Here is a 12,755-nt window from a genome sequence, read left to right on the forward strand (position 1 = left end):
TGGTTTTCTTTTTTAAAATTCCCCTGGCTATTCGGGGTCTTTTCTGATTCCACACAAATCTTAAAATAATTTGTTCTAACTCTCTGAAGAAAGTCCATGGTATTTTGATAGGGATTGCATTAAACGTGTAAATTGCCCTGGGTAACATTGACATTTTCACAATATTAATTCTGCCAATCCATGAGCATGGAATATTTTTCCATCTCTTTGTGTCTTCCTCAATTTCTTTCAGAAGTGTTCTATAGTTTTTAGGGTATAGATCCTTCACCTCCTTGGTAAGGTTTATTCCTAGGTATCTTATGCTTTTGGGTGCAATTGTAAATGGGATTGACTCCTTAATTTCTCTTTCTTCAGTCTCATTGTTAGTGTATAGAAATGCCATTGATTTCTGGGCATTGATTTTGTATCCTGCCACGCTACCAAATTGCTGTATGAGTTCTAGCAATCTTGGGGTGGAGGCTTTTGGGTTTTCTATGTAGAGTATCATGTCATCGGCGAAGAGGGAGAGTTTGACTTCTTCTTTGCCAATTTGAATGCCTTTAATGTCTTTTTGTTGTCTGATTGCTGAGGCGAGGACTTCCAGAACTATGTTGAACAGCAGTGGTGAGAGTGGACATCCCTGTCTTGTTCCTGATCTTAGGGGAAAGGCTCCCAGTGCTTCCCCATTGAGAATGATATTTGCTGTGGGCTTTTCGTAAATGGCTTTTAAGATGTCGAGGAAAGTTCCCTCTATCCCAATACTCTGAAGGGTTTTGATCAGGAATGGATGCTGTATTTTGTCAAATGCTTTCTCTGCATCCAATGAGAGGATCATATGGTTCTTGGTTTTTCTCTTGCTGATATGATGAATCACATTGATGGTTTTACGAGTGTTGAACCAGCCTTGTGTCCCAGGGATAAATCCTACTTGGTCATGGTGAATAATTTTCTTAATGTGTTGTTGGATCCTATTGGCTAGTATCTTGTTGAGAATTTTTGCATCCATGTTCATCAGGGATATTGGTCTGTAATTCTCCTTTTTGGTGGGGTCTTTGTCTGGTTTCGGAATTAAGGTGATGCTGGCCTCATAGAACGAATTTGGCAGTACTCCATCTCTTTCTATCTTTCCAAACAGCTTTAGTAGAATAGGTATGATTTCTTCTTTAAACGTTTGATAGAATTCCCCTGGGAAGCCATCTGGCCCTGGACTCTTGTGTCTCGGGAGGTTTTTGATGACTGCTTCAATTTCCTCCCTGGTTATTGGCCTGTTCAGGTTTTCTATTTCTTCCTGCTCCAGTTTTGGTAGTTTGTGGCTTTCCAGGAATGCATCCATTTCTTCTAGATTTCCTAATTTATTGGCATACAGCTGTTCATAATATGTTTTTAGAATAGTTTGTATTTCCTTGGTGTTGGTAGTGATCTCTCCTTTCTCATTCATGATTTTATTAATTTGAGTCTTCTCTCTCTTCTTTTTAATAAGGTTCGCTAATGGTTTATCTATCTTATTAATTCTTTCAAAGAACCAACTCCTGGTTCTGTTGATCTGTTCCACAGTTCTTTTGGTCTCGATATCATTTAGTTCTGCTCGAATTTTAATTAACTGTCTTCTTCTGCTGGGGGTGGGGTCCATTTGTTGCTTTTTCTCTAGTTCCTTTATGTGTAAGGTGAGCTTTTGAATTTCAGTTCTTTCCAGTTTTTGAATGGATGCTTGTATTGCGATGTATTTCCCCCTCAGGACTGCTTTTGCTGCGTCCCAAAGATTTTGAACGGTTGTATCTTCATTCTCATTAGTTTCCATGAATCTTCTCAATTCTTCCTTAATTTCCTGGTTGACCTTTTCATCTTTTAGCAGGATGGTCCTTAACCTCCATGTGTTTGTGGTCCTTCCAAACTTCTTGTTGTGATTAAGTTCTAATTTCAAGGCATTATGGTCTGAGAATATACAGGGGACTATCCCGATCTTTTGGTATCGGTTCAGACCCGATTTGTGACCCAGTATGTGGTCTATTCTGGAGAAAGTTCCATGTGCACTTGAGAAGAATGTGTATTCAGTTGAGTTTGGATGTAAAGTTCTGTAGATATCTGTGAAATCCATCTGGTCCAGTGTATCATTTAAAGCTCTCGTTTCTTTGGATATGTTGTGCTTAGAAGACCTATCTAGTATAGAAAGAGCTAGATTGAAATCACCAAGTATAAGTGTATTATTATCAAAGTATTTCTTCAGTTTGGTTATTAATTGGTTTAAATATTTGGCAGCTCCCACATTTGGGGCATATATATTGAGAATTGTTAAGTCTTCTTGTTGGATAGATCCTTTGAGTATGAGATAGTGTCCCTCTTCATCTCTCACTATAGTCTTCAGGGTAAATTTTAATTTATCTGATATAAGGATGGCTACCCCTGCTTTCTTTTGAGGACCATTTGAATGGTAAATGGTTCTCCAACCTTTTATTTTCAGGTTGTAGGTGTCCTTCTGTCTAAAATGAGTCTCTTGTAGACAGCAAATAGATGGGTCCTGCTTTTTAATCCAGTCTGAAACCCTGCGCCTTTTGATGGGGTCATTAAGCCCATTCACGTTCAGAGTTACTATTGATAGATATGAGTTTAGTGTCATCATATCTATTCAGTCCTTGTTTTTGTGGATTGTTCCACTGAACTTCTTCTTAAAGGGGAGTTTTAAGAGTCTCCCTTAAAATTTCTTGCAGAGCTGGTTTGGAGGTTACATATTTTTTCAGTTCCTGCCTGTCTTGGAAGCTCTTTATCTCTCCTTCCATTTTGAATGAAAGCCTTGCTGGATAGAGTATTCTTGGTTGCATGTTCTTCTCATTTAGGACCCTGAATATATCCTGCCAGCCCTTTCTGGCCTGCCAGGTCTCTGTGGAGAGGTCTGCTGTTACCCTAATATTCCTCCCCATAAAAGTCAGGGACTTTTTTTCTCTTGCTGCTTTAAGGATCTTCTCCTTATCTTTGGAATTTGCAAGCTTCACTATTAAATGTCGAGGTGTTGATCGGGTTTTGTTGATTTTAGGGGGGGATCTCTCTATTTCCTGGATCTGAATGCCTCTTTCCCTTCCCAGATTCGGAAAGTTTTCAGCTAGGATTTGTTCAAATACATATTCTGGCGCTCTGTCCCTTTCGGCGCCCTCGGGAACCCCAATTAAACGTAGGTTTTTCTTCCTCAGGCTGTCATTTATTTCCCTTAATCTATCCTCATGGTCTTTTAATTGCCTGTCTCTTTTTTCCTCAGTTTCCCTCTTTGCCATCAGCTTGTCTTCTATGTCACTCACTCGTTCTTCCACCTCGTTAACCCTTGTCGTTAGGACTTCTAGCTTGGATTGTATCTCATTTAATTGATTTTTAATTTCTGCCTGATTGGATCTCAATTCTGCAGTCATGAAGTCTCTTGAGTCCTTTATGGTTTTTTCTAGAGCCACCAGTAGCTGTATAATAGTGCTTCTGAATTGGCTTTCTGACATTGGATTGTAATCCATGTTTTGTAACTCTGTGGGAGAGAGGGCTGTTTCTGATTCTTTTTTTTGAGGTGAGGTTTTCCTTCTAGTCATTTTGCTCAGTGCAGAGTGGCCAAAAACAAGTTGTATTGGGAAAAGGAGAAAAAGAGAGAGAAGGAAAGAAAAGAGAAAAAGAAAAAAGAGAAAGAAGAAAAAAAAGGGGGGGAAAAAGAGAAGAAAAAGAAAGAAAGGAGAAAAAAGAAAAAAAAGGGGGGGGTGGGGGACGCAATCAGAAATCAAGAAGAAAGAGAGAAAAGAAAAAAAAAAAGCACAAAACAAAACAAAACAAAAAACAAAAAAAACACGGGGGAGTATCTTCCGATTCTGTGTTCTTTAAGTCCCTTGACTTCCCTTGGAACTTGTCCCTCTAGCTGGTCTTCTGGGGGAGGGGCCTGCTGTGCTGATTCTCAGGTGTTAGCACTTGGGGAAGCTGCTCTGCCCTTGCCTGGTGCAGGGCTCAGTGGGGGTTGTTCACCCCGTGAGGCCCCGGGAGGAAGCCACAGTGGCGGGGGCAGCTCTGGGACCCTGAAGTCAGCCCCCGCAGTAGCTCCGGGGCTCTCCGTCTGCAGGGCCTGGAGGCTCCCAGGCGGGGCCGCTGATCTGCTCAGTTCCAGGCAGGAGCGTCCTCGCTGTCCTGGGCCCTCCCGGCCTCTGCCTGTCCCGGGGGGAGGCCGGATCCTGGGCTGTGTGTCCCAGCGCCCTGTGCTCCGGGGCCTGCGCTGTTGGATTCGCGCTCCCGGCGGTGCAGCCTCCTCCGCGGAGCCGCCGCCCGAGCCCCTCCGAGCTGTTCCCGGAGTCGCGCCGCCCCCTCCGGGCTGAGCTTCTTCCTCCGCCCGAGCCGCCGCTGCCGAGCTGTTCCCGGAGCCGCGCCGCCCCCTCCGCGGAGCTTCTTCCTCCGCCCGAGCCGCCGCCGCTGAGCTATTCCCGGAGCCGCGCAGCCCCCTCCGCGGAGCCGCCGCCCGAGCCCCTCCGAGCTGCTCCGGGGCCCGCCGAGCGCTGCAGCCCTTAGGGAGCTCGGCGCACTCTCCGGGGCGCAGGTGCCTGTTACTGTCCCAGGGAGCCCGAGGGCATCCCCGCCTTTCTGGGGATCCTGCTCCAATTCCCCGGGAGGCCTTTCCCCCGGGAAGGTCGGTGCAGCTCCTGCTCCTCCGGGACGGGGCTCACCTGTCCTGGGGACACTCGCCCCGGCCTCAGCCCGGCTCCTCGCGGGGCCCCTCCCCCTTGGAGGCCTTTTGTGTCTTTATTTCTTTTTCCCCGTCTTCCTACCTTGATAGAAGTGCGAACTCTTCTCACTGTAGCGTTCCAGCTGGTCTCTCTTTAAATCTCAGGCTGAATTCGTAGATTTTCAGGATGATTTGAATGTTTTCTAGGTAATTTGTTGAGGACAAGTGACTTGGAGACCCTACTCTGCCGCCATCTTGCCCCTCCTCTCCTGTGTCACCTTTCTTCAAACCAACAGTCATTCTATGTCATTGTATTTTTATTTTGGGTTAATAATCACTTTGCAACTCATTTTTACACAAAAACTAGAGGAGGCATTTACCTGTTACAATTGAGAAAAGATTGACCCATCATGGTACAAAATATACACAGAATCATTTGCTGAAAAAGATGGAGACAGAAGCAATGGCAGCAGCATGTCATGTCAGTATCAGAAAAGGCAAGAGCAATTGACAGAGGAATTATTTAGGATATATGACAGAGGAATTATTTAGGATATTTATATATCCTAAATAATTCCTCTGTCAATTGTTCTTGCCTTTTCTGATACTGACATGACATGCTGCTGCCATTGCTGCTGTCCCCATCTTTTTCAGCAAATGATTCTGTGTATATTTTGTACCATGATTTTCCTTTTTGTTTTCAACTTTGGTGCACATCATCTTTCAATGATTCCATAGTTACTGGATCTTCATGACCCCTTTTTGGGATTTTATAAGCTATCCATGTGGTTCCCAGGTGTGAATTTGTGTAACTGGAGGTGCGTACCTGCATGTATGATTTAAATTATATTCATATGCCAACTTACATTTATGACCTTCTAATGCCCATAGCCATATGTATTTATTTTATATTTACTAATAAAAATTGTGGATATGGAGTAAGAGAAGGAAGTGTAACTTATGTTAAGTCTGCTTTCTTCCTTCTTAAATGAAGATCCCATGGACTTTGAATCTTTCCCTTTATTATTTTGTGGAAATAATTCATAACTTTAATTCCAGACAACTTGTCTAATTTTTTTCTTACAGAGTATTCATTATATCTTTCTGTAATCCTTTAAAATATTTATACTAAATCACATTATTTTTTAAAATCACAATTATGTATCAACATCTTTTTTTGCTTTCCAGAAAAATACATATATGAGAGATCAAATTATAATAAATACCTTGACCAAATACAGCTATACATTGTTGTATTCCACTTATACAACTTCCATTCAGACAGACCCATTGATTCTCTCCACATGGATGCCCATTCTGAACAAAAAAGTTATCTTGACATGTTGCAGATGATCCATTGCAATATTCAGGGAGATCACATTCATCAGTGGAAGTTCTACATATTTCTCCTTTTGCAGAATACTGATGGAGTGAAGTAAATGACATTGAATAAAGCAGAATGTAAACATAAATATTATGAAAAAGATGACTTTGTTCATGTAAGTAACATAGAAAATTTTAAAAAGCTCTTACTTGACAATTTTTACAACATGCACCAGTATCACAAATTGAACCAACTTTTAGTGTACATGTGGCAGGATTACAGCATGTGTTTGAAACAGTTTCACAATCCTGAAAGGCAAATCAAATGCTCTGAAGTATCTTCCAATTTTACTTGTGTTAGACACATATTTTTATGATGACAACATATTATATAATATACAGATAGATGTTTAAATAACATGTCGGCGAATAAAATATGAAGCTACTTATTCATTTACTTAACAGATATTAGTTACTACTCTATGCTATATTGTATATCCCTAGGTAGGTTTGACTATGTTGGTAGTAGGATTTTCTGAAACTCTGGAGTCCACGAAAGGCAAGACATCAAGCTCTCTGATAAAGAGAGCTAGGTAGACAAAGAGATAGTTAAATACAAGACAAAAATAAATAGAAGCTATAATTTATCACTTTCATTATAGTGACTAGCTCCTAATCAAGTCTTATGAATCTACTGTGTATTAACAAGTCTGTAACTTTTATGGGATGCTCAAAGTTTACTTTGCATTTAATTCTCTGAAGATGAAGTGCTAGAAAATTATATTTCTAAACAAACATTACTGAAATTAACTCCTCTATATCACTCATCTATATTAAACAATTCTTACATACAGTCACACACACACTTTTACTTTTTAAATTCCCAGGGATTTGGAATAGGGTTAATTGGACAAAAATCTCAATAAGTTACACAAAAATAAATCATGTATTTCACTAGTCTTAATATGAGTTATAGCATAATACTTACTAAAGCAAACTAAATTTGTGGTATTTTCCAGAACTAATCTGTCTAATCAAATCATTGTATTTCCATCTATATGGGATTCCAGAAAGTAAAGTTATATCACAGGGGCTGTCTCAATTATATGATAATTAATAGAGCTATAATACACAGGTGTCAATTTTTACTAGAAATTTTCATAGTTTCCATTCAGACCCAAACAAGAAAAGACAAGTGGGTACTGGGAAATAGTTTCTTAAAAACACATCACCCAACAAGGTATGTAAAGCTCACTTTCATATTGGGGAGGGTGCACATGAGTAACTTAAGCTACTGCTGTAGGGAACACTGAACTCCTTTCTTGTCTTGATTTTTTCACCTCCATATGCCCATTATGAGTCTCATGAACTCTTTCCTTCATTACATTCCTTTTATCTCAACTCTTCCCACCTTCCTTCAATTTATCTAAAACTTATGTGGTTCAGAAACATGTTTTTTTTTTTAAGATTTATTTAATTGTGATAGACAGAGAGAGAGAGAGAGAGAGAGAGAGAGAGAGAAGCAGAGACACAGGAGGAGGGAGAAGCAGGCTCCATGCCGGAACCTGACGCGGGACTCGATCCTGGGACTCCATCCCGGGACTCCAGGATCGCGCCCTGGGCCAAAGGCAGGCATTAAACCACTGAGCCACCAAGCAATCCCCAGAAACATGGTTTTATTAATTATATATGGTCCAATATTTTTTACTTAAATATTGACCTGTATTAAAATACTCAAAGCCTCAAGTATGCCTCATTTTATTGTTGAATTGTGAAAACTTTGTATCTATTTTCCTGAATGCCAGAAGATCCTAGGTTAGGAAGAAATATGGGAGTACCGTATTTTATTGTGCTTGACTTCATTGCACTTTACAGATATTACATTTTTTTAATTGAAGATTTTATTTTATTTTATTTTTATTTTTATTCTATCAGTGTCATTTTCCCAACAGTCTGTGTGTCACATTTTGGTAATTCTTGAATTCAAACTTTTTCATTATTATTATATTTGTTATGATGATCTGTTTTCAGTGATTTTTGATGTTACTATTGCAATTTTGGGTAGTGTCATGAACCATGCCCATATAAGACAATAAACTTAATTGTGTATTCTCTTGACTATTTCACTGATGAGCTGCTCCTCTTTCTCCCTCTTCTCAGGCTTCCTATTCCCTGAGACACAACATTGAAATTAGGCCAATTAATAACCCTGTAAAAGGAGGAGTCTCGTATTTCTCACTTTAAGTCAAAAGCTAGAAATGATTCAGCTTAATGAGGAAGGCATGTTGAAAGCTGAGATAGGCCAAATCCAGGACTCTTACACCAAAAAGTTAGCCAAGTTTTGAATGCAAAGGAAAAGTTTTTAAAGGAAATTAAAACTGCTGTCTCAGGGACACTTGAATGATAATGATAAGAAAGCAAAGTGGCCTTATTGCTAATATGGAGAAAGTTTTAGTGGTCTGGATAGAAGATCAAATCAACCATAACACTTCCTTAAGCAAAAACTTCATCTACAGTAAGACCCTAATTCTCTTCAATTCTGTAAAGGCTGAGAGAGGTGAGGAGGCTGCAGAAGACTCTGAAGCTGGCAGAGGTTGGTTCATGAGGTTTAAGGAAAGAAGCTAAATACATCACACAAAAGTGCCAAGTTAAGTAGAAAGTGTTGATATAGAAGCTGTAACAAGTCATCTAGAAGATTGACTAAGATAATTAATGAAGATGACTATACTATGCAACAGGTTTTCAGTGGAGATAAAACAGGCTTCCATTGAAAGATGTCATCTAGGACTTTCATAGTAGGACAGAGAAGGTAATGCTTAACTTCAAAGCTTCAAAGCACAGGCTGACTCTCTTGGAAGCTAATGCAGCTGGTGACTTTTAGTTGAAGCCAATACTAATTTACTATTTCAAAAATTCTAAGGCCCTTAAATTTTATGCTAAATCTACTCTCTCTGTGCCCTTTAAATGAAACAACAAAGTCTGAATGACAGCCTAGCTGTTTACAACAAGGTTTAGTGAATATTTTATGACCACTGTTGAGACACGCTTCTCAGAATAAAAGTCTTTCAAAATATTACTACTGATTGACAATACATCTGGTCATCCCAAAGTTCTGATGGAGATGTACAATGAGATTAATGTTCCTATGATTGCTAACACAACATCCATTCTGCAGAACACTGATCAAGGAGTAACTTCAATTTACATTTCATAAAGTTACAATTACAATACATAGTGATTTCTCTAATGGATCTGAGCAAAGTTGAAAACTTTATGGAAAGGACTCACTGTACTGGGTGCCATGAAAAGCATTCAGAAAGCATTAACATAAGTTTGGAATAAATTGATTCCAACCCTCATGAAAAACTTGAGGAGTTCAAGACTTCAGTGGAAGAAGTAACTATAGGTGTGGTGGGAATAGCAAGAAAACTAGAATTGAAAGTGAAGCCTGAACATGTGACTGAATTACTGAAACCTCATGATAAAACTGACAAGGAGATGCTTCTTCTAATAGATAAGCAAAGAAAGTCATTTCTTGATATGGAATCTACTCCTGCTGTGAAGATTGTTGAAATGACAACGAAAGATATAGAATATCATATAAATTTAGTTGATTAAACAGCAGCAGGGCTCGGGAGGATTGACTCCGATTTGAATCAATTCTACTGTGAGTAAAACATCGTCAAATGCTATCACATGCTTACAGGGGAGCTGTTCATGAAAGAGTCAATAAATGCAGGAAACTTCATTGTTGTATTATTTTAGAAACTGCCAAAACCACTCCAAATTTCAGCAACCACCATCCTGATCAGTCAGCAGATATCAACATTAAGACAAGATTATGACTTGCTGAAAGCTCAGATTATAATTAGCATTTTAAAAAATGTATTAGCAAATGTATTTAGCAAAAAAATTATTTAACTATTTACCTTGTTTTTTAAACATAATTCTATTCCACACTTAATTGACTATTTTTATAGTCAATTTTATTACATATAAACATATAACTTTTATATGCACCAGGAGATCAAAAAATTTATTGTGATATTCACTTTATTGTGGTGGCCTAGAACCAAAGGTATGCCAGTATTAAGGAAGACAACACTCAAGAGGGAAAGTAAAATCTCAGACAACTCAGTTATATAATCAATGACCTTGAAAATCACCTGTATGAATAACCTACAAACCACTGAATCCATATAATGATATACAAGTGCACTCGACATTTTAATATAAAAGTGAGTTTGATGTATTAGGGAAAATGGCAGCATAATACTATAAAAATTTATTTATAACTTTTCATGTAATTCTGTTATATATCCTTCCAAATTAGTACTAACCTCTGCACTTCCACAGTCACATTGTTCTCCTTGTTCCACTTGTCCATTACCACAAACTGCAACTTTGTATGATGGATCTAAGTGTGGCTGATTTTGAAGACATTGGGACTTTGGCTTTGAAATAAACTGTGCAAAATCCTCCATGCTGCAGTTACTAAAGATCTTCACACCACTGGAATGACTAAACATACATCAATTTTCAATTTTTTATGTAAGTTATCGCTTCATAAATTGCCTAGACTTGGAATAAAGCTACTTAATAGCATTCCACAAGAGTCAAAATGCTCAATTTTGTTAGTGTCAAGCTTTCAATTTCTGTACAAGGGAAGTCAAATGTGCAAGAATTTATATTAAATAATTTTAGTTAGGATTAAAATTTTATTGGTTCTTATATTACATTCACTCATGACATTATTTTCTCTTATAGCTCCTATCTCACAAAGTACTCCACCTGTTTCATTTGTTGCTTCTTTTTCTTTTCATGATTCCTAAATATATAATACCCTGTATTAACAAAAGAGATTGGGCTTTTTGCTGCTTTATCTATATTTAATTATAGATAATATTATCAGTACTGCATTGTGAATAACAACTATACCTGACAGCTCAGAGAGTTGTATTTCTAACTCAAACATATCGCCTAAACTCAGGAGTCCAGTATCCAATTCTTTATTCAGAGATAACATTTATAAGCACACATTTAAAATATCAACCCTTACTATTCTTATCCTTTTAGTGACATTTATTTTTAAAATATTTATTAACAATCAAAATTTTATTATTTGCTCATTATCATCTCCTACTACTTTTTTAGCTTCAGGAAAAAGGCATTCCAACTCTTGTTCTCTAGCCAGAGTAAAAGCTCGTGCTCTCTCTCTATATATATATATATTTTTTTTTTTAATAAATGAATTCATGGTGGAAACCATCTGTTGAAAATAGTACATTCTTTGGTTGTTTTTCTATTATGATTTTTATTATGCTGAGTAGCATTAACATGCGAAAAGATTATTTTCATAAAGGTTTATAATTTGATGACAGATATAGCTAATGAATTTTTGGATATTAAGGTAATAGACTCAAATCACAGTTCTTTGACTTAGCACAGGGAAATGTTATTTACATAGAATCATGAACAAATTAGGGTGTTTTGAATGAATTACAATTTTGTTTAGAAGTCATATCCTGGTTTAACATACACTTCAGTTATGACCACAAATAATGGATTTATTATTACATTGCCAGTAATTCAGATGATTTCCATTTATATACCAAAACACATAAAACATTTTATTACTAAAAATTAGGCAATGCAAGATATTTTACTATGTGTGAACTGGTTTATAAGATATAAACTTTCTAGTAGTAAAATTAATGCTGTTATAAGAAAGAAAATATCAATAATTATATCCAACTAGAAAAATTTTTTGCAGCTTGAATCTTTGCAAACATTTGTTGGATGTTCCCATTCTCCATTCTCTCATTTTCCCTTGATAATAGAGCTGATTTTCAGTTGAATACAGGACTTTCAATCAGTTTATTTAGATTATCTTGACCTTATATCTGATCTATTTTGGAGAATTTCCAAACGCATGGAGAAGAATATGTATCCTGCTATAGTTGTTTGTTTTATGCTTTGCCTCCTTTCTCCCCTATGTTCATGTTTTATTTCTTAAATTCCACATATAAGTGAAATTAGGTTTTTTACTTTCTCTAACTTATTTCTTTCAGCATAATACATTCTACCTGCATCCACATCTTTGCAAGCAGCAAGATTTCATTCTTTTTGATTAGTATTGCTATATATATATATCTTTTCATTATATATATATATATATATATATATATATATATATATATATGAAAGAACCCAAATGTTCATCAATTGATGGATATATATATATATAATCCATCAGTTGATGAACATTTGGGTTCTTTCCATAATTTGGCTATTGTTGATAATGCTGTTCTACAGCCCCTTCTGAGATAACTAATTTATATGAGTTTCTGCCAAATCAGAGCCTGAGATAAAAACTCGAGTGCAAGTATTCTTAAGAAATGATAATTGAAGTAAAAGTGAAGGAATAGAGAGAGAATGTGATATTATCAACTTTGCTGCTGTAGGCAATGGGGTTGATTTTCTAAAACATAGACAAGCAGAAAATGGCTGTGAGAAATGTCCTCCAGAAAGACAAGGGGCTGGCTCTAGTCACTGACTGGATGATGGTTTCCTAAATCCTATATTTGATCCTAATTCTATAAAATCTAACCATCATACTCTAAAAATAATTATGACTACAACAAATTCACTAGATCTTTAAGGCATGACAAGGATACTGCAAAAGGCCTTCACTAGTAACAGAAAAAGCTGAATAACTGCTCCTCTGAAACCAGGAGATGCCAATACTTTTTGGTTGAGTGAGGTCAAAATGAAAGAGATT

The 12,755-nt window shown here is 37.4% G+C and overlaps 1 protein-coding gene across 1 annotated transcript in view; it reads right to left on the reverse strand.

Moving 5' to 3' along the window:
• Positions 1 to 12,755, reverse strand: part of ADAM2 (ADAM metallopeptidase domain 2) — a 139,041-nt gene that overhangs the window by 55,627 nt on the left and 70,659 nt on the right. Inside the window, exons 11-13 of the mRNA XM_072762690.1 lie at positions 10,315 to 10,495; positions 6,185 to 6,283; positions 5,878 to 6,073 (exon numbers count right to left, since the gene is read on the reverse strand). Coding sequence (XP_072618791.1) covers positions 5,878 to 6,073; positions 6,185 to 6,283; positions 10,315 to 10,495 — 476 coding nt within the window. The remainder of the gene's footprint in view (positions 1 to 5,877; positions 6,074 to 6,184; positions 6,284 to 10,314; positions 10,496 to 12,755) is intronic.

Source organism: Vulpes vulpes, chromosome 7, assembly GCF_048418805.1.
Source record: "Vulpes vulpes isolate BD-2025 chromosome 7, VulVul3, whole genome shotgun sequence".
Taxonomy (NCBI): Eukaryota; Metazoa; Chordata; class Mammalia; order Carnivora; family Canidae; genus Vulpes; species Vulpes vulpes.